The sequence below is a fragment of the Herpailurus yagouaroundi genome, unplaced genomic scaffold (assembly GCF_014898765.1).
Source record: "Herpailurus yagouaroundi ecotype Mexico unplaced genomic scaffold, PumYag 203, whole genome shotgun sequence".
Taxonomy (NCBI): Eukaryota; Metazoa; Chordata; class Mammalia; order Carnivora; family Felidae; genus Herpailurus; species Herpailurus yagouaroundi.
In genome coordinates, this window is record NW_024412434.1 from 18596352 (window position 1) to 18619070 (window position 22719).

General features: G+C 39.3%; 1 protein-coding gene across 1 annotated transcript in view; it reads left to right on the forward strand.

Moving 5' to 3' along the window:
- The window catches only part of CUBN (cubilin), a 279400-nt gene that overhangs the window by 214665 nt on the left and 42016 nt on the right, over positions 1-22719 (forward strand). Inside the window, exons 55-58 of the mRNA XM_040451314.1 lie at positions 4132-4288; positions 7024-7173; positions 17588-17788; positions 20522-20651. Of these exons, the coding sequence (XP_040307248.1) occupies positions 4132-4288; positions 7024-7173; positions 17588-17788; positions 20522-20651 (638 nt within the window). The remainder of the gene's footprint in view (positions 1-4131; positions 4289-7023; positions 7174-17587; positions 17789-20521; positions 20652-22719) is intronic.

The window sequence follows — 22719 nt, forward strand, 5'->3', positions numbered from 1 at the left end:
GAACGACAGCCATAGGTTAGAAAGATGTGGGTGTGGGAGCAAATTGTATATGATTATAAAAGGGCAACTCTAGGAACCCTTATGGTGTTGGGATTATTCATCATCTTGAATGTGTGGTACATAACTGAACACACACACGCACACACACATGCATGAGTATAAGTAAAATTGAGAATTTGAGTAAGATCAGTGGACTGTATCAACATCAACATCCTGGTTATGATATTATACTCTAATTTTGCAAGATGTCAAGGTTGAGGGTCCCTGGGAAATGTGTACAAGAGATTTCTCTAGATCATAGCTTATAACTGCATGTGAATCTGTAGGTATCTTAATAGGCAATAATTTTGTTTAAGTTTATTTACTTTGAGAGAGATAGAGACAGTGGAGTGGGGGAGAGGCAGAGAGAGAGAGACGGAGAGAAAGAGAATCCCAAGCAGCCTCCACGCTGCCCGCACAGAGCCCGATACAGGGCTCAAACTCACAAAACAGCGAGATCATGATCTGAGCTGAACCAAGAGTTGGACACTTACCTGACTGAACCACCCAGGCACCCCAGTAAGGAAAATTTTTTAAAAAAATTACTTGAATGATAAGATATCATGTACAGCCAGTTGGAATTATACAAACCTTAACAAAAGTCAGAAAGTTTTTTACTTAATGACAGCTCTGTGACATTCTGTAGATCCAATATGGTTTTGATGAGTCCTGGGTCATCTGGGCAATGAAATGAGCTCTTGACTGACAAGGCAGCAATGAATATTGAATAACTCTTTGCCATTATTATCATTACAACACTTACGTCCCTGGGCCAAAAGGTAGGATGTCAGATCCATAATTAATGGCTTCAGGAAAGTATAAGCCCTTGATCATTCTTGAAGTTCTTAATTAAAGCACTTGAGATTCTTTATAAAAAGTTTTATCTGTCACTTTGCCTTTTTAGTAATACTGTAAAAATAGTGCATGCAAATCTCTCTCTCTCTCTCATTAAGTCATATTTATAATTTTTAAACATGTGAATAGAAAAGTTCTGTATACTATTTTCCTGGATAGTAAAGGGTCATCTTAAAGGATATATTACAGAAATTTGGAAGTGTGTGATTCTTTCCTGATGCTTTAAAAAAATTTTTTTAATGTTTATTTTTGAGAGAGAGGGAGAGGTGGGGGAGAGAATGAGTGGGGGAGGGGAAGAGAGAGTAGGAGACACAGAATCTGAAGCAGGTTCCAGGCTCTGAGCCGTCAGCCCAGAGTCTGACATGGGGCTCAAACTCACAAACCGCAAGATCATGACCTGAGCTGAAGTCGGACGCTTAACTGACTGAGCCACCCAGGCACCCCGTCCTGATGCTTTTTTTGATTTTAGATATTTGGCAGAATATCTGTGCCTTTGTTGTTAGTAACTCCCATGACAGACACCTTCTATATCTGATAAATGGCAACATAATTTGACTTCAGTAATGTAATTAACAGCTGGATACCCAGTGTTTGAAAATCACTGGAAATGATATGGCTTTAAAGAACTGAGAAATAGTAAATCAGTGCTATGAATCAGTTTTACTTCATACCTCTTCTTATGGACTGATCTGTCCATAGAAATAATTTTTAATGGCTTGTTATTTCTTTGCTTTCTTTGAGGAATATTCCTGAAAGTAATATGTTCTAAATGAATAATTTCATTCATATAATTTGATATGAAGAAAATGTTAAATAGTCAAGTAAGACTAATCCAAACCCATTTACCTTCTTGGGCTAGATAATACTTAGTTGAGGGTGGGGATGGGGGTTGTCTCGTGCATTATAGGATGTTTACAGTTTCCCTGGCCCCTGGCCCCTGACCCCTACTATGTGCCAGCCCCCACACCAAATGTTGCAATCAAAAATGCCCCCAGACACTGCCAAATGTCCCCTTGGGAGGGCACAGTTGCTCCTGGTTGAGCCTCATTCAACGAGGGGGATCTTCCCTGGTTAAACGTGTTGAATGGTCTCTTTTCCCCATTAACATATAGTTATTACCTAATACCAATATTTTCCTTGAGTCACCCAACATTTTAGTTGCTGTGATCTCTTGCCTGAACGACTGCAGAATTCTCCTGGAGGAACTCCCAGCATTCTCTCTTTTCCTCCTATTTTCCACATTGTAATGATTTTCTAAATTTTTTTAATGTTTACTTATTTTTGAGAGAGAGACAGAGACAGAGAGACAGAGCATGAGCAGGGGAGGGGCAGAGAGAGAGAGGGAGACACAGAATCCGAAGCAAGGTCCAGGCTCTGAGCTGTGAGTACAGAGCCCAGTGCAGGGCTTGAACTCACGAGCCGTGAGATCGTGACCTGAGCCGAAGTCAGTTAAGCCGAAGCTTAACTGACTGAACCATCCAGGCACCCTTCACATCATAATGATTTTCAAAAGCGTCCTAGAGCCTGTTTTCCACTGGCCCCTTGCCATATTCAGGACCTTAGCCTGGAGGCTTGCAGGGACTCTGCAACCCTCCTCACTCCTCATTCAGTTTGCTCTCTGTTCCTTGAAATAGCCCCGCCCCTTCCTGTCACAGGTGCTTCTTCAGGCAGTGACACCCTCCCCAACCCAGGTGAAGCCCCCTGTTATATACTCTAGCTAGCTCCATGACAGCTCCTTTCACGTTGGAACTCTGCATTGGAAGTGATTCTATGGGGGCAGCTGGGTGGCTCAGTGAGTTAAGTGTCCAACCTCAGCTCAGGTGATGATCTCACGGTTAATGAGTTCGAGCCCTGTATTGGGCTCTGTGCCAGTTTGGATGCTGAAGCCTGCTTCAGTGTTTCCCTCTCTCTACACCCCTACCCCGCTTGTGTTGTCTCTCTCTCTCTCCCTCAAAAATAAATAAACATTTAAAAAATTTTTTAAATGATTCTATGATTACTATTTTTCTCTGGTTAGGCTGGTTAGGATTGGCTCAATTTGGAATTTTAATGCTCACAATTTATTCCTCAGCAACGACCTTTCTCATGGGTTCAAATATGAATTACTCCTTTTAGAGTGGCCAGACCAATGAAATGACAGCCCAAGTCCACTTGGGAGTTAGGAACCCAGTTTTCGGTAAATAGCATCTCGGGGCCGAATCTCACCCTTTCTTCAAAATGAACCTTAAAGGGGCGCCTGGGTGGCGCAGTCGGTTAAGCCTCCGACTTCAGCCAGGTCACGATCTCGCGGTCCGGGAGTTCGAGCCCCGCGTCAGGCTCTGGGCTGATGGCTCAGAGCCTGGAGCCTGTTTCCGATTCTGTGTCTCCCTCTCTCTCTGCCCCTCCCCCGTTCATGCTCTGTCTCTCTCTGTCCCAAAAATAAAATAAACGTTGAAAAAAAAAATTAAAAAAAAAAAAAAAAGAACCTTAAAGGTGAACACTGCCAGGAAGTCTTCCATGATTTATTCCAGTTCATGATGATCACATGTACACTTGGAATTCATGTCCCTTTTCCTCAGGCTCTACAAATGTATTAATTTCCATGGGCTTCTTGGTACATGTTGTCTCCTTGCAGCCCACGGTCTGCCATCTACCCGGGACAAATGATAAGCCTCACAGTAGCACACATCACTGCTCTGTCTCCCTTGACACCTTATGATCTTAGCTAGATCAGGCCAATGAGGAGAAGGTAAGAAGAATATGAGTAATGGTTGATTTTTTTTTAGAAATCACTGCCTAGCTACATGAAAATGGTCAGTCTCTTTGCAAGGGTCAAGAACGGGATATCTCATTAAAAAGCAGCTTAAAGGGGGCACCTGGGTGGCGCAGTCGGTTAAGCGTCCGACTTCAACCAGGTCACGATCTCACGGTCCGTGAGTTCGAGCCCCGCGTCGGGCTCTGGGCTGATGGCTCAGAGCCTGGAGCCTGTTTCCGATTCTGTGTCTCCCTCTCTCTGCCCCTCACCCGTTCATGCTCTGTCTCTCTCTGTCCCAAAAATAAATATAAAAAAACGTTGAAAAAAAAAAGCAGCTTAAAAACACTATTCTCAAAAGAAAATATTACAGATTTGCATGTGTTTCATTTACTACCGTGTTTAGGTCTATTACACCCCGGTTCTGTGAATTTTCCAGCCTAAGCACATTAGACTATCTACAGGGGAAAACTTCAAGCATTAAGTCGTGTCTATGGCTCTGCTAGGTGTGGGCAGGAACTGAGGAAATGGACAAAGCCCTGTTAGCCTCGAGCTGTGGCAGTGTGGCTCCCGGTTCCATCATGACACCAAGAAATGCATTCACAGCCGTGTTCCAGTCTCAGGAAGCCCCGGCTCAGGGCTTCTCTGCATCCTTTGTGAGCCGTAAGTAGCCCTAAAAGCCAAACCGGGTGGGGCTGCCGCAGGCAGGCGTGTGGGAGAGTGGGGGCTGAACCAGGGTTGGCTGGAACTGGGGGTTCAAAGGGGAGGGGGTGGGGGTGGAGTCACCTGATCCTGATAGCACACTCTTCTTTCAAAAACCAGTGAGACTTGGAGCTGAATTCAATGGGAGGCCAACTGAGAGATGACGGAGAGGGCTTGAGTGCCACCAGCCAGTGTCTAAAAATGACCCTAAAACCCAGTGCGGGGCAGGAATTAGAGAAGCCCAGGAGGCTGGTAATTAGTAGACAATCGGTGTGCCTGGTGAGCGGCACCCTGGCCTCCATGGGAGTCACCCTGGGGCTTTTTGAACCCACTGAGTATTGGATGGTCGGGCCTCACTTGACCCACCGGAACTCACAATTTCTACCTGTGGAGACTTGCATGTTTTCACTCTCACCCAGATGATTCTCGAAGTCAGTAAACTTTGCGTCACTTTCTTCAGGATTTTCCCTTTCTTCTGTGATGACTACTCACAGATCAGAGTAGTGACAAATGCAAAGGGTTTCAAGTCTGAGAAGCAGTGATGTGTGCCTGCTGGCTGCATTCAGAGGAGTAGCCACTAAACACAAACCACTGTTTCGGAACAAGTCTGATGAAAACAATTAGAGAGAGTGATGCAGTGAATAGGTATTTCAGACACGAAGGAGACAGTGTGGTGGAAAGAGAGGAAGGAAAGGCCGGCCCGGGCCTAATTCCGGGTCCTCCTTCGCTTGGTTCTTGTGCGTGTGTGTGTGAGTGCATGACTGTATGTTTCAATATCCGTTTAGAAGGATACTGATATTTTCATATGTGATAGGTCAGGGAGTGATGTGGATTAACTAGTTAGTGGTTATATGCAAAGAAATGTCATTTTAGTGGTGCTGATGTGAAATGTTGGGGTCTGGGAGTGAACGGTCAAGAAAGAATTCTTGAGACATCTTCAGGGCGAAAACAGTGGTTTTATTAAAGCACAGAGACAGGACTCGTAGGCAGAAAGAACTGCACTGGGGTTGTGAGGACTGACTGATTATATAGTTTCAGGCTGGGAGGACGTTAGGGATAGCTGAGTCTCTAAGGAATTTGGAAGCAAGGTTTCCAGGACCTTGAGGGGCTAGATGTTGTTAGGATAAGGTCATTTACTACTGTCTAGTAAACCCTTAGTCATGAGACCCTTCAGATGTGTATCAGTGTGCCATACGTTTGCAGGATGATTGCTAACTTATATCTTGGGGAGGGTGGTTAGAAATACAGGAAGTTTCCAAAGAGGCTATATATATATATATATGTATATATATATATATATATAAAATATTAATTATATATAATAAATATTATATTATAGTATTATTTTATATTATATTCTAAATATATACATATAAATATAAAAAATATTTATTTATTTACTTATTTACTTACTTACTTATTTATTTATTTTGAGAGAGAGAGGGAGAGGCAGAGAGAGAGGGAGAGAGAGAGAATCCCTGTGGATTGATGTGGGGTTTGAACTCATGAACCATGAGATCATGACCTCAACTGAAACAAAGAGTTGGACACTTAAGCTTAACCAACTGAGCCACCCAGACTCCCCCAAAGAGATTTTTATATGTTAAAGGTGACTTACAGGAGGTCGGGGCTAATATCAAGCTAAGGTTACCTTTTGCCCCTAGCAAAGTATTACCATTGAGGCAGATGAGTTCCTGGAGGAAGGTCACCCTGCCTGCCGTAAGTCCTTGTCAATGGGCTGCAAGTTGTAAGCAAATTTGACTTTTTTCTACATTTATTTTGCCTTTGTTTTCCACATCAGTAAGAGGATGGTTCTCTATTTCTGACACCAGGGAATCATCCATGTGAGAATTTGATAAGAATTGGCATTAGTAAATTCAACATTTTTAAAAGCAGGCATTGCTTTTGTGGCCAGATTACAATAGTAATGAAAATAACATAGTTTTCTAATGTTATTATAAGATTTTTTTTTAATTTTTTTTTTAACATTTATTTATTTTTGGGACAGAGAGAGACAGAGCATGAACGGGCGAGGGGCAGAGAGAGAGGGAGACACAGAATCGGAAACAGGCTCCAGGCTCTGAGCCATCAGCCCAGAGCCCGACGCGGGGCTCGAACTCACGGACCGTGAGATCGTGACCTGGCTGAAGTCGGACGCTTAACCGACTGCGCCACCCAGGCGCCCCATATTATAAGATATTTTAAAACCATTAAATGGGGGCACTTGTCTAGCTCAAGTCAGTAGAACATTTTCCTTTTGATCTCAGGATCATGAGTTCGGCCCTACATTGAACATGGAGCCTCCTTAAAAAACAACAAACAAACAAATGAACAAAACCATGTAAGTGTACAAATCACTTCATCTGTTTTATGTCTTTATCTACATGAACCATATTCGATCTTTGCCCAGTTATCCTTTCCATATTATCTTCAAATTAAGTGATCTGCAATGGATTTTTGGTAAAATGTCTACTACCTAGCCCCAAACTCTGCAGCATTTTCTAAAACACATAGAATGTACTCATTTTGGCTGCATATGTATCTTAAAAATCAGAGCCCCATCCCCTTAGTTATTGTTTCTTTCATTTGGAATATGTCAGGAAATATGTCTCTAGAGAACTTGAGTCTTTCCCTCACTGATAAGATCCTACACGTGAAAACAAATGTTCTGATTATGCCTTTTTCTTCCCACATAGGATGTGGAGGTAATTTCACCAACCCTTCAGGTTACATCCTTTCTCCAAACTACCCAAAGCACTATGACAACGACATGAATTGCACCTACATCATCATTGCTGATCCTCTGTCCCTGGTCCTCCTGACTTTTGTGTCTTTCCACTTGGAAGGTAAGTTTATTCTTATGTAAATTACATTTAGATTCTTAATAAATGAATGAGTGATAAATAGAGCCAGAGGTGGTATAAATTCATCACTTGAAGGAAATGTTTAAAATGTTAGAGTATTTTGGGGGCACCTGGGTGGGTCAGTCAGTTGAGCATTCTACTCTTGATTTGGGCTCGGGTCAAGATCTCAGGATATGTGAGATCAAGCTCTGAATTGGTGTCTGCTGACAGTGTGGATTCTGCTTGAGATTCTCTCTCTCCCTCTCTCTCTCCCTTCCCTGCTCGTGGGCATGTTCTCTGTCTCTCAGAATAAATAAACATTAAAAAAATAAAATGTTAGAGTACTTTTGATGTAAACATGATTAAAATTCCATTTGGTATTTTAAGACCATATGTACCATTCTATATATTCCATCCAGATATGAAAAAAGTAACATAAGAGCTTAAGAATGTAACAGAAGCATCATACGAATTGCTTAAAGAAAAAAAAAAAAAGTCTTGAAAGGTAGCACATGTTAGTGATAGAGGTTTTTTTTTTTAAGATTTTTTAAAGTTTATTCTTTACAAATTAACTTTCCATTTCTAAATTATAATTAGCCCGTAGATTTGTCACGCTACCTCTGCGTAACCCAAATTTCTTTCTGTTTGGGTTAGTCTCCCATGCCCGTGAAAAGCTACAGTAAGCAAAATATGCTACAGTATTCAGCATTGAGGAAATTTATGTTTCATAAAGATAAGAATGACATGTCAGTACTGCTACATTGATAAATTATACAAAGCTTCTCTCACTTTATCCTTTTTCTATGACCTCCTTTTCCCACATCTCTACAGGTTGTAAATTTTGGCACATGTGTTTGCTAAAAAATGCCAAGTATGAATTGATGCCTGTCACTGTGAAAACGGAAAATGAAGTAAAATGTATCTTTTCAGCATTTGCTGGCACAACATCTCTGTAGTATAAAAATGTGTTCACAGTATGTGAAGTATTAGGGGAAGGTAAAACAGTGTATCTAAAATGATCCAATTTTGGGGCGCCTGGGTGGCGCAGTCGGTTAAGCGTCCGACTTCAGCCAGGTCACGATCTCGCGGTCCGTGAGTTCGAGTCCCGCGTCGGGCTCTGGGCTGATGGCTCAGAGCCTGGAGCCTGTTTCCGATTCTGTGTCTCCCTCTCTCTCTGCCCCTCCCCCGTTCATGCTCTGTCTCTCTCTGTCCCAAAAATAAATAAACGTTGAAAAAAAAAATTAAAAAAAAATAAATAAAAAATAAAATGATCCAATTTTGTATTTAAAAATAACATAAGAGACCAAACAGATGAGCAAAGGGAAAGGGAAGGAAAAATAAGATAAAAATAGAGAGGATGGCAAACCGTAAGAGACTCTTAAATACAGAGAACAAACTGAGGGTTGCTGGAGGGGTGTTGGGTTGGGGGATGGGCTACATGGGTGATGGGCATTAAGGAGGGCACTTGTTGGGATGAGCACTGGGTATTGTATGTAAGTGACGAATCACTAAATTCTACTCCTGAAAAAAAAATTAAAAAAATAGAAGTATTATAAGAGCAAAAATAATAATAACATGCGTAAGGCTATAAAGCAGTACTTTAAGAGTTTACCACTATGCATAGATTCATAGGTGATATGTATTTTCTTCATACCTTTTCTATTATTTTTATAATTGGGGAAAAGTTGTTCTAATAACAGGAGAAAAGCACGTGGCTTGGATTGTGCATTTGTTCTCATTAAATTACATAATCATAAAAATGTCATCTGCCAATATCATTTAGAATTAAAAAAGAGACGCTGGTAGATATACCATATACTATAGCCACAAAAACACTGCCAATGCCAATGGTATATGTTTTATGACAAAGGAACCCATACTGACCCCAAGCATCCTTGGGACCACTGGCCTGGGGTGGTGGGAGAGTGCACAGCATTTTAGAATGTATCCCGGGGCACCTGGGTGGCTCAGTCGGTTGGGCTTCTGACCTCGGCTCAGGTCCTGATCTCACAGTTCACAAGTTCAAGCCCCATTTCGGGCTCTGTGCTGACATCTCGGAGCCTGGAACCTGCTTCGGGTTCTGTGTGTCCCTCTCTCTCTGCCCCTCCCCCACTCATGCTCTGTCTCTGTCTCTTTCTCTCTCAGAAATAAATAAAAATGAAAACAAAATTAGAATATGTCTCAATGCCACGTCAACCACGTACTAGTCAGGTGACTTTGTGCAAATTAACCTTTCTTTCTCAAACTCAATTTTTTTAAAATATAAAATAGTAGTTATGAAACTCAAATAATGCTTGTAGAAGCCTGTTTTGTGAATTATAATATATCAGAGTGGCCACTGTTCTGTTATTTTTGCTGTTGCCACCATTCTGGCTCTCCAGATAGAACTTAACACGAGTTGCCTAGAACAGATACTTGTTTTTCTCAGATTAAGTTATTTGCTAACCCTCACCCCATTGAAAGGTTGATTTTCTTAATAAGACGATAGGCTTATGATAATGTCTTGTGACATTTCCAGTGTTGCAGGTACTCAGCATGTTTGAGTAATTTCCGGCTATAGATTAATTGAATTATGATGATTCCCAAAAAGGGCAACATTAATCAAATTTATCTTGTAATTAGATTCTTATCACTAACCATAGCAATGCTGACATTCACTGAATATCATTAACAAGCCAGATATTCATTAGCTACGGTAAAAATAACCTTCCACCTCTTCCAAAGTGAGCCTGAGGAATTCATGTTCATATGTTGTGATAAAACGGAAAGTTGTTCCCCTCAAAAAGCTGCAGGTTTATTTTTATTTTATTTTATTTTATTTCGTTTTGTTTTGTTTTGTTTTGTTTCGTTTCGTTTCGTTTCGTTTCGTTTCGTTTCATTTTTTTTTCAGGAGACTTAGCCTTTCTAGCTAGGCCAAAGGAACTGTTTCTGAAAGACTGTCCACATTTGTCTGAGCATTTCTGAGCCCAGCACATCAACAGAGCCCTGTTGACCTTGGCAGAGATGAGGGTTCTAGATCTACTCTTTTGGTGGGTCATTAGCATAAAAGGTAGATCTGGCAAAAATAAGATGGGCTATCCCAGACTACAAAATACAGCGGGGCCATATACTTGCATGTTGTATCTCCCAAACACTGACAATTGGAAGGCATTGTTAGGGAAGGTATTGCTGTTCGGGCTAGCATACTGATTACTCCACTGTACCCTGGTGCTTTCACCATCGGGAGACTGGAAACGTTCAGTGACCTACCTTCCACTACAGGAGGTTATGTGATCTTCTGTATTATATCATATATAATCTTCTATAATATATATTCTATATACTTACTGATGAAATATAAAAATTGCAGTGAAATCAATTAAAAGTCATGGGAAAAATTTCTGTTTGAGCATTTACAAGGCAACATTTTTTTTTTCCCTGAATGTCACCTCAAGATTGAAATGGCTCTTGGTATTCTTAACAGTGGTGTTAAAAGTTGTAAAATATAAAAAATGAAAACCAGGGGTGCCTGGGTGGCTCAGTTGCTTAAGTGTCTGACTTCAGCTCAGGTCATGATCTCACGGTTCATGGGTTCAAGCCCCGCATCAGGCTCTGTGCTGACATCTTGGAGCCTGGAGCCTGCTTCACATTCTGTGTTTCCCTTTCTTTCTCTGCCCCTCCCCTGCTTCTGTTCTCTCTCTCTCTCAAAAATAAACATTAAAAAAATAAAATTTAAAAAATTTTAAGAAGGGGCACCTGGGTGACTCAGTTAGTTGAGCATCCAACTCTTGACTTTGGGCAGCTCATGATCCCGGGATCATGGGATTGAGCCCTGTGTTGGGCCCCATGCTGAGTGTGGAGCCAGCTTGGGATTTTCTCTCTTTCTCCCCTCTACCTCTGCCTGTCTGCCTTGCTCACACTCTCGCTTACTCACGCTATCTCTTAAAAAAAAAAAGCTGTAAAATAGAAGAAAATTGACAAATTCAATATGTTTCTTTTGGTCAAAAAGGAAACACCAAAAACAGACAAAAGCTAACAGCAAAGTGTAAGAGAAAACTGTCAATGTTTGTACTTATTTTGGAATCAGATGTTCTTAAATAAATATTTATTTAATTTTCCCAAATATTGAATGGTCACAAAGTGTAGTTTTGTGTTTTCATTATTCATGTGCCCAAGGAGATGCCTCGACATTGGTGGGAAGATGACAGACCATTTATTTTTATTTTTATTGATTTATTTTCTACCTTATAGATGAGATACTATAGATGAGGTACCCTATGGCAAGTGAAGGCCTTCTATTTCTTGATTTTTTTTATCATTAAAATCAATTATAACATTGATTCACCTTAGTGAGAATGAAAAGTTTAAAAATTTTAACTAAAAAATCCTAAATCTAGGCAAAATATTTTTTCTCTTTTTTTGAAGTTTATTTATTTTGAGAGACAGTGAAAGCAAAGAAAGGGCAGAGGGAGGGAGAGAGAGAATCCCAGGCAGGCTCTGTGCTGTCAGTGCAGAGCCAGATGCAGGGCTCAAGCTCACGAACCACAAGAGCATGACCTGAGCTGAAACCAAGAGTCAGATGCTTAACCGACTGAGCCAACTAGGCTCCCCTAGGCAAATTCTAAATTCAGTTTTTCTCAGATCAGTTGATAAGAACTAAATAGTAGAGTAGCACAGAAATTGGAGACAAACAGAATGGCAAATGTTTTGCTCACTCTCCTCTAAAGATGGCCTCAAAAGGCCCCAAGATTAGGGCTAGATTCACAGAGTGGCCAGATGGTAGGTCCTTTGTAATATTTGGCTGAATTTTTAAAATTTACTGAGAGCTCCTGGTTTACAGGTCATACCTCATATAAGCTAAAAGAGAAAAGAAAAGAAAATTTAGTTTTAGATTTTTCCTTTTGCTCTTTTTCGCACAAAGAAGCCCAATGATTAGATTTTGTCAATTGTCTTAGTTCACGTTACCTCCTGCCATATAATCTAAGGTTTTATTTTTTAATAGCATTTTTCAACTACTTAACCATTTCTTCTCTTTGCTTTCTTAACTGTTTCTAAAGAAATCAGAATGGAGGCACATTTCACAATGTATTATTTTAGAAAGCATTGGGCAATGCTTCTTTTGAAATAGTTACTCTTGATGGTTTATTCAAATTGGTCAAGCACTGGAGGCGAGAGTTCAGTTGTGTGGGATTCCCTGCTTCCTGGGTTATAAGACTTTGGCCTGCACATCCTGTAGAGCTTAGTTCTATGCTGGCACATGCTTCTTGGTCCCACTTGGTCATTCCCCCGTTGGGCAATCCAGTCTTCAAGCTACTAGGAGCAATGTTGACTAGGCATTGCTGCCCCCTACTTCATGTACCTTTTCCTAGAGCTCTTCACTGCTTTACTGAAAAGACTTTATCTTATCTACAGTATTAAAATAGTCCAACCCAAATGATTTTTCCCTATCTGTAGTCCTCTTAGATATCTCTGCCTCTCTATCTATGGCTCTCAAGAAAAATTGCACTCTGAATCTAAATTTTACAAGTTTAGGGGCTCCTGGGTGGCTCAGTCATTTAAGCGGCCGACTTTGGCTCAGGTCATGTTCTCGCGGTCCGTGAGTTCGAGCCCCTCGTCGGGCTCTGTGCGGACAGCTCAGAGCCTGGAGCCTGTTTCAGATTCTGTGTCTCCCTCTCTCTGACCCTCCCCGTTCATGCTCTCTCTCTGTCTCAAAAGTAAATAAACGTTAAAAAAAATTTTTTTTTAATTTTACAAGTTTATACTATTTGCTGAATTACTCATCCTTGGTTTCCTTTCAGTTCTCTCCAAGTTCTTGGAATCATAATGGCATTCAGAATTGAACATTTCTCTGTAATAAAGTCAGAAAAGTGTGATAAAAATTGTATTTCAATACATTGGATAGAGCCTTACCCATTTCAAACAATACAATCTCAAAGTTTTTTAGAAGGATGGAAAACAATCATCAAAACAAATCATGGAGGATTGCTTTACACTCAGAGATTTCAGTAGTAAATATACATCAAATTATTTACTAAAGATAGAATTAAGAATGACTGGAGCTCCTTTTCTCATGATACAGGCTCTAGTCCAAGGAGAATGCATCATTCAATCTCAGGTTACCTCTTCCTGATAAGTCCTCATATGTCTAATAAATGTTACCTCTTGGCCATAAACTCAACTTGGATATTTATCTTGGTCCTTGAAGAACTTCTTCAAGCCTTGACCAAGTTCCTTTCTCTTCCTAGAAGGCGATCATGCTAGTTGCATTTAACTATATTCTATTTGAGAGGTTTGTGTATATTTTTATTGTATATTCAATTGGTTTCCCCCTATGATTATGGAAGAGTGTTTTATTATCTGATAACTGTCACCAAGAATCAGACTGTTGGTGATGTGATAAGTAGAGCTTGAGGAAAGGATATATATGTGTGAATTACTTTATCCCCATCAAGATAGTTATATCTCATTTTCTTATACTTTACCTTGTTTATGCTAATCCTTGTTATGTTCTTAGACTTCAGGTAAATTTTATAAATTCTTATATCATGTAGTGTTTGATTTTTTTTATGGATAAAATTTAGAAGGACATCCTACCTTCAAGAAATGACTGCTGGAAAGGATATAAGAATGTCTTAACCCACCAAGCAACTTGCCAAATATCATAACTTTCATAATATTGAGTCAGGCTGTGCAGATGAGCAGATTTTTTTGAATGGTTTAGTTGTTTGATACTCTCTCGCCATCTACTAAAAGATTATAAAATCCTCTCTCAACTTCCTCTGCCTCTCCCCTACCCAATGTCCTTATTGTTGAACATAGATCTTTGTGAACAGTTAATGAGTTTTGGTTGTATCTTGTTATAGATGTACCACTGCTATTTGGCAAACTTTCTAGAACTGAACTGGTTCCTTTACTTAATATTTTGGAAACATGATCAACTCTATGACACTTTTTACCCATGTTTCACAACCTTTCCATAATTTTCTAAGACAACCACCACTGTGATAGTCTATATCATTAGGTCAACAACTTAAAAACTAACTCTTTAATACTTAACAGATATCTGCATAGCAAATTATTGGATCAAAGTGGAACCAAGCTTTTAATGTAGCATTGGCAATATTTCCTTTCATTCTGTAATTTTGCTATTATAACTTTATATATTGTTGATGGCTAAAGATATTTTTAAGCTAATGCATACTATTTTTTGATTCTCAAACTCACCTACTCTGAATTTTTAAAATTCCAATAAAGATTTTAGTGGCTTGAGCACAAATTAAGAGGTTACAATTAAGGGTACATAATCTTTCAGAATTCAAACTATGCATCTGACTTTAATGTATTTCTTTTTTTGTCCTATTTTCCCAACAACATATTGCTTCTATTTATATGGTATTGTCATGGAGTTAAGTCTTTCACATTTCTAGGAGATTTATCTCCAATTAGAAGCATTCCTATTCCAGGATTTCCAAAATGAAGAAATTCTTTGAGGTTAATTTAATCAATATCTTGAACTCATACTCAAGGTTGAAGTTGGGTAGAAACATAGCTAGGGAGCCAAATGTCCTCCATCAATTTTTTCTCTAAGATAATACATCTGACAAGGAGAGGGGGATTTTTAATATACAGATATGTAAAAGAAAATGCATTTATCAAGCTTATTTCAGTTAGAAGTGGTAGATGATCTTCAGGTTAGCATTGATACAGAGTTTATAGGAAGAATGCTGGGCTATCTTCTCTCATAAATGGGAGGTTTAAAAATAAAAAGGGAGTTATGGGCTTCCAGAACAAGTGGAAGCAGGAACAAGAATCCTTCAGAATGCTCTCTTTCCTTCCCACTCCCGCCCCACCCCCATCTCTTTTTGTTGCTTTCCGCACGACAGCTTCATTTTCTCTTACCGCAGCGGACCTTCTGTCACATGTCAGGAGACAGCTGCTGATGTTTTCCAAGTTGAACATCTGTGGCTTCTACTATTGACTCCCTCTTACTCAGTTACAGTTTGAACAAACCTGATTGTTCTAGATTGGGTCCGACATCCTATCTTGAAGTAATCAATCTATCAACAGTGCTCAGGATAGTGGGATTCTATAAAAATAATAACAATGATTATGATTATGATAGTCCCTGGAATTATAATTTCTGACCCAGCAATTCCACTCTTAGGTATTTATCCAAAAGAAATAGAGATTTGAGACCATGCTGGTGTCCAGAATATGAAAGAACTCTTACAGGTCAACAATAATAGATGTATGACCTAATTTTAAAATGGCAAAGGGTCTGAATAGACATTTCTTCAAAGAAAGTATGCAAACAGAGTATCCAATAAGCACATGAAAAGATGCTTAGTGTCATTAGTCATAGGGAAATGCAAATCAACACCATAATGAGCTATTACTTTGTACCCACTAGGATAGCTAAATAAAGACAGACAATAACAAGTGTTGGTGAGGGGGTGGGAAACTGGAACCCTCATATAGTGCTGGTGGGGTGGTAAAATGGTGTAGCATCTTTGGAAATAAAAATGTTAAACAGAGAGTTACCATGAGTCGTCAATTCTAGTCCTGCTTAAATACCCAAGGGAATTGAAGCCATATGTCCACACAAAACCTTGTACATGAATGTTCACTGCAGCATGATTCATAATAGCCAAAAGGTAGAAACAAACCAAATGTCCATTAATTGCTGAATGGATAAACAAACTGTGGTCTATCCATATAATGGAATACTACTCAGCCTTGGAAGGAATGAAATACCAACACATGCTGCAACATGGATGAAACGCAAAAACACATTGAGTAAAAGCAGCCAGTGACAAAAGACTGCATATGACACAATTCTGTTTATGTGAAATGTCCAGAGTGGACAAATCCATAGAGATTGAAAGTAGGTTCGTGGTTGCCTAGGGTTGGGAGAGCAGTAAAGAGGGAGGGGTAAATGGGCAGTGATTATTAATGGGGCAGAGTTTATCTCCAGGAGAATGCAAATGTAGAACTGGGGACAATGTTAGATACCTCAGTTGCCGTGGTACTGTAAGTTAAAAACACCTTTCCAAGGGGCCACTTGATAAACCCAAAAAGAACCTTACCTTTGTACTAGTAACCCAACTTCTAAAAACATATCCTAATGACATAATGAGAAACTTCAGCAAATATCTATGTACAAGAGTGTTCGTTTCAACAGTATTTTTAATCAAAAAAGGTGGAAAAGATAGAATTAGCAAGCAATGGAGGATTAATTGAACTTAATATGGTACATCTATATGTTAGAGTTTTACGTATGCATTAAATTCAATGTTTTAAAAGAATATTTAATCACATAAAATGCGTGGTTATGTTATTTTATGTTAATAAAAATTAAGTTACAAAAGATCATGCTCAGTATGATCCCATTAATGTTTTCACAGTGTCATTAACCTGTAAAAATGACTGCATAGGGTGCAGTAATAAGTCTTTTAAAAATTTTGTTTATAGTGTTTTGCATTTCTCTGTGGAATGGCTTAGAGTATATATTTCTATGCATATATAATTAGAAAAAAACAGTGATATATAGATATGTATATCTAGCAGTCACTAAACTCTTAACTAATGTTGTTTGTGTGAATATTTAAAAATGTTGTTCAGTGAATATTAAGGAATTTCTCATTATCTCTCCATGGTAGGAGTCCCTTATCTGTACATATGCATTAAGTTAAAACAGGGTTTTGCGGGATGCCTGGGTGGCTCACTGTGCTCAGCATCTGACTTCGGCTTGGGTCATGATCACTCAGCTTGTGAGTTAGAGCCCCGTGTTGAGGTCTGTGCTGATAGCTTGGAGCCTGCTTTGGATTCCGTGTCTCCCTCTCATTCTGCCTCTCCCCCATTCATGCTCTGTCTCTCTCTGTCAAGAAGTAAATAAACATTAAAGACATTTTTTTAGAGCAGGGTTTTGCAAAAGCAGTGTGGTTGACATTTTGGGCCAGGTGACTTTTGTCGTGGTGGGAGGAGGGGAAGGTGTGGGTTGTCCTGAGCACTGGAACATGTTTAGCAGGACCCCTGGCCTCGCCCCACTCCATGCCACTAGTGCACCCCAGCGTTACAACGAAATGTTGTCTTCACGTCTTGCCCAGTGTCCCTGGCAGGCAAAATTGTTCTCAGTCTATAGTCACTGAATGAAAGGAGCCATTTTATAAAGGAAGAAAATTCTGGATTGTTTGAGAGCGGGATTTATCTGTTGTGGAGATCTACCTGTTTTCTCATACCGCTTGCTTTATAACTAGGGTAAACATGGTTTCATCAGGGCACCAAGTTAAATAGCGACTTACCAAAATAGCTCTTGACTCTTCTTTTAATTTCTATGTACATTGCATGAATCTGCATTACATTTTTGTCTGAACATTGATAGCACTGATCACCCGTGTTGTTTCTGATTCTAACGCTGGTTGTTCCGTGCTCTATGCAGCTCGCTCAGCCGTAACGGGTAGCTGTGACAGTGATGGCCTTCACATCATCAGAGGCTCCAGCTTCTCTTCCACGCCTTTTGCCACCATATGTGGTGACGAGATCCTGCCTCCTGTCACCATCGTAGGCCCGGTGCTGTTCAACTTCTACTCAAATGCATATACCACTGCCTTGGGATTCAAGCTTGACTATAAGATAACCCGTGAGTAGCTATAATGATATTGTCTGGAATTTGCTTCTTTTCTTGAGTCATTCCCATAAGGAGTTTTAATGGTGATTCATACATCACCACTTGAAGACTCAGACACATTAAGGGGAAAAATTATCAATTAGATGCCTGCTCTACAAATACTCAGGCATTTTCTTCAAAAATCAACACAAAAAACAAATAATGGGGGGAGGGGACCTTTTCAATGAACTCTGGGTAGAACTACTCTTTGAAAACCAAATGGAAGATTGGGATTTATTTTGGTAATTTAAGTTAGAATTAATGTTCCTGCTGTCTTTAGTTGTTAGTATATTATATAAAGGTGACTTTTGGCCTGGACTATCCAGATACCTGTTTCATTTCTCCAAATCACTTTGCTAATGTGAAAAGTAGTATTTTATGATTTAGAAAAAAAGTTGAAGAGAATATCGTTGTGATGTTCTGTTCGGAAATAATTTTTAAATAATATACAAAAACATAAGGTCTAATGGAAAAGAAAAGATTGATATATTCAACTCTGTTATAATTTGCAACTTCTTTATTTCAAAGGCAAAGTGAAAAGGCATGTCATAGATTGAGCAACGGCCTTGATAGCTACCAGGATCTTTTCATTCGCTATAGACGATTTAATCATGTATTTGAAAACCATAAGATTATGTTTCCCTATTTTCAATAGTCTTTTCCTCTCCTGCAATAAACTTGGTCAGGTCACTGGCCATTTTTAAGACGCCATCCCAGTTTCAGTAACATGGGCACACAAATCTGGCCAAAGCTTTGTTTTGTTATGTCTTTACTTGACCAAAGGTCATTGGTAAAGTTAAATTGTTTTCTTTCACTGCCCCCCATCCACAGAGAAGACTGGAAACTGACTCATGAAAAAGGCTTCTATAATTCATTCACATTAGCTGTGACCTGAGTCCTAATAACCCCATTTGTGAAGTGTGGCTATGTGTGGTGCCGTAGGTCCATGGGCACAAAGAGAATGGATGTGGGCGCAGTAAGCATTCCTTCCCCCAGTTGTCTTGTTGAATGAAGAGGAGCATCAGGTTGTTTTATTCTTGTGGCATCACTGGTGTTTTGGAGACTTAGATGCTGCTTTATGTTCTTCTAGTTTTTAATCTCTCCTTTTCCCAAAATACTGTAGGTAAGCTTTACCGTATCTATGATGAGAGTCTCATTTACAGAGTGTTGACTTTAAGATTTCAAATTCTGAAAAGGTACAAATTTGGGGGCTTGGGGACATTGATAAGCTTTCAGAGACCAAATAACTGTGTATAAGCTGAAATAAAATAATGGTTACACAAATCTTATGTTTAATTCACTACATTTGTCTCCAGAGGTCTGAGTGTGTGAATACTTGTGGGCATGTAGAGAATTGCCTTCCTTGAAAAATGGGCTTACCTGAGGGACTACAAACTAACCAAGCAAGCAGCCAACCAACAAATAACCTTACTAACCTTAAATGGCAGCTGTAATTTGTCATTTATAAGAGATGTAAATGGAATATATCTATTGACATTATATAAACCATAGAAATATCATCAAAATATACTAACATTGTAATTTTTGGATCATAATATAAACATAAGCCTTTCTCACTGTAAGGAGTGGGGCACTTTCCATCATTGTGTGGCATAATCCAATCCTCCTTATATGTAAGGCCAAGCAAAAATAATAATTTTATATTTTTAATAATGGGAATTGATTCTCTTTTTATGGCTGTTGTTTTTTGATTAATAGAAATAACCAAGGGCTCTGGGCTGTTGATTGCTGGAGTTAGGGTGGGGAGTAGAACTAGCCTCTTCATTCTTGCTAAATTAAAGACCATTACTCCAAATTTGGGCAAATACAGTCCTTACCAGTCTCACAACTAAATGAAAATACAAAGGACCCAAAAGCTATGCATCTGAGCCCATGAAAGGAACTAACCTTGAAAGTTCTAAAAAACTATTTCCAACACTTCACCTTATAATAGTCTATCTTTGACAGAGGAGACTCTATATTTAAGATCTTTAATCTACATTAAAGATTTCCGGATCATAATCCTTCCTGGGTTCAGATGCTCAAAACAAATCTGCATGCCTTTTCTAAGCTTCCAGTTATCTCTGTCATCCCTCTCAATCTGTCAGTTAAACATAGGGAAGGGGCACTTGGGTGGCCCAGTTGGTTAAGTGGCCGACTTCAGCTCAGGTCATGATCCCACAGCTTGTGAGTTCAAGCCCCATGTCGGGCTCTGTACTGACAGCATGGAGCCTGAAGCCTGCTTCAGATTCTGTGTCTCCTCTCTCTGCTCCTCTTCTGCTTGTGCTCTGTCCCTCTCTCTAGCAACAATTAAAAAAATAAATAAATAAATTTTAAAAACTTAAAAAAGAAAAACACACACACATTAGGAAAGGAAAGGGTAGTTATACCCCAACCACATGAAATGTTCTTTCTCATTATTTTCATCCTGGTCATTAATTTGACTCAGACTCATTCTATTCCAAGATGTGCCTTAAAGTATTCTTCCCTGCTTCTACTCCCTTACTGTCTCTTTCTCTGAGCTCAGTGGAACAATCAATATTATTTGTAAACAACAATGAAGGGGGGGTTGAGTTTTTTAACACAGATGATTGTTATATCTCTTAGGAGAAAAGGTACAATAGAAAGGATATCTCAAAATTATTCTTTCATACTATGAGTAATACTTGTTCTCATGAAATACTTGTTCTCTGTTTTCTATTGCAGCCTGTGGCGGTGTGTTCAACTTCTCCATCGGGGTCATCAGGAGCCCTGCCTATGCACATTCAGACTACCCCAACAATATACACTGTTTGTACACCATCATTGGCAGAGAGGACAGAGTGATTCAGCTCAAGTATGTAAGACAGATGTACCTTCTTTAAAATATGTTCAGCTCTATTTACGGAAAAGACAGTCCTTCACGATAAAGAACACTGATTCTTCTTGGAGGTATATAAGGGAACCTCGAGGAAGGGAGAGTGAAGTTTTTGTTGAGAGTGAAGTATAAATCCAGGAAATGGGTGTCCTTCCTCCCACACAAGCCAGTAGTGATTAGGGAGAAAAGCAGGCACTCCGCCAGTGAAAATGAATATTATAATTTTCCAACAGTTTCAAAAGAGCCTCGTATAATGGGTTGTAAAATTATAAACCTGTCTTGGGAACAGCAAGAGAAAGTAGTATCCATTTGTTGGACACTTATTATATACACAAGGGGCTTTAATTGACACTTTACTTAATTCCCTTCTTTCATTCTGAAAAGTCATATGAGGTATTTATTATTAAACTCAGTTTACTGATGAGAAAACTGAGGCTTAGAAGGGTCAAATAACTTTCTCAATGTGATATGCTATTAAATGAAGACTCAAAATCTGAATTCACATCATATTTTCTCCCAAAGCCATGTCCTTAATATTTCCCTGTGCTATTTCTTGAAGGGCAAATATTTCCTGACTACTTAAGAAATGTATTTTTATCCATGTATCAGAACACCTCTAAACTGGTGCTATTCAGTATCGCTTATATCATCGGTAAAACTGTCCCCTAATCCTACCTACTCCCCGCAGGACTGATTAAGGGAATACGACCTCCAGTTATAAGTGATAAAGTTCAAAATCACATTCATCTGAGATGACGTATTTGTAAGTCTTGTATTTCAGTGATATACAGTTTATGGCAGAAAACTCTGAAAGCTGGTGTGGTTCACAACAATCTAGAATTCTTTATAGAAGGTTGACGGGCTAGGTTCTCCCCTACCTAGCCCCCTGCCACCCCGACTAAATGTTTGTGATCACTTTCATCCCTAAAAACGATATCCTTTCTGCAGTTTGCCTCCAGGGACCTCATATATCAAACGGGTCTTTGGACGTAAAGACAAGTCTCACCCAGCCTGACTGGGTTCCTGTAGCAGACAGTAAGTGGTCTCTAGACTGGATCTTGAAGAAAGCCGATCTCCCCTGGGATTATTTGCAACGAAGCTGCGCCCAAAGGGTGAAAAAGCCCTTTAAGTCCTAGGAACAAAAGAATAAACCAAAGCTGTCAGATGGTCCAGAGCAGGAGGCCTATGAACAGAAGTGTAAGGAATCAGTCTTGTCATCTGCCATGATGCGACACCATTTGCTTCTACGTCCGCAGGATCATAGTTGATCTATATACTACATATGTTGATAACGTATATTTCTGTTTCTTCCCTGGGCCCTGGGCTCATCATAGTCAAAGTCCATGTCAGCATGTTTGGAAAATTATTTATTAGGTTCTTTCCAAGAACCTAAAGCCTATGAAAGAGATACTACCTCAGGCATTAAAGAGGTTGTAGACATTTGTAAAAGAGGACTTCCTCCACCAGTGCTCCCAAAGTGTGCTGGTGACATAAACTTTTCTATCAATGGGACTTTCCACATATTTTCTGTGCTCTGGGGAAAATGATACAACATAAAAAGCCAAAGCCTTTCTGAGTCTTCTTGGAAACTCACATCTTTATCTTTCTTTGTGAATGCACATTGTGGAAAATAAATGCGTCATCCAAGGAGGATGAAAATAAATGCAGTGTTTTTAGAAATGACCTGGCTATTGCTCTGCCCTCACCATCATCATCATCATCATCATCATCATCATCATCATCAGGACATTAAATATTACATGTGGTTAAAGAAAATAAAGAATTTTTCATCTTGTTCTTAATCACCAGCTTGGAAAAAATTGAACTAATGAAAAGCTTTAAAAGAATTTACCGATCTTTTTTTCTTTTCCTTCAGGCTCTTAAAAGGAATTTTCAAATTAGATATTTTCAAATTATTCTGCCGATATGTTATTTATTGTAGCTGCTAGCAAAAAGAAAAAAAAAACTGAGAAAGCAGAAGAACTTCCAAAACAATGAGGGAAGGATATCAAATAATTCAAATAGGTTTAAGAAAAAAATGTTATAG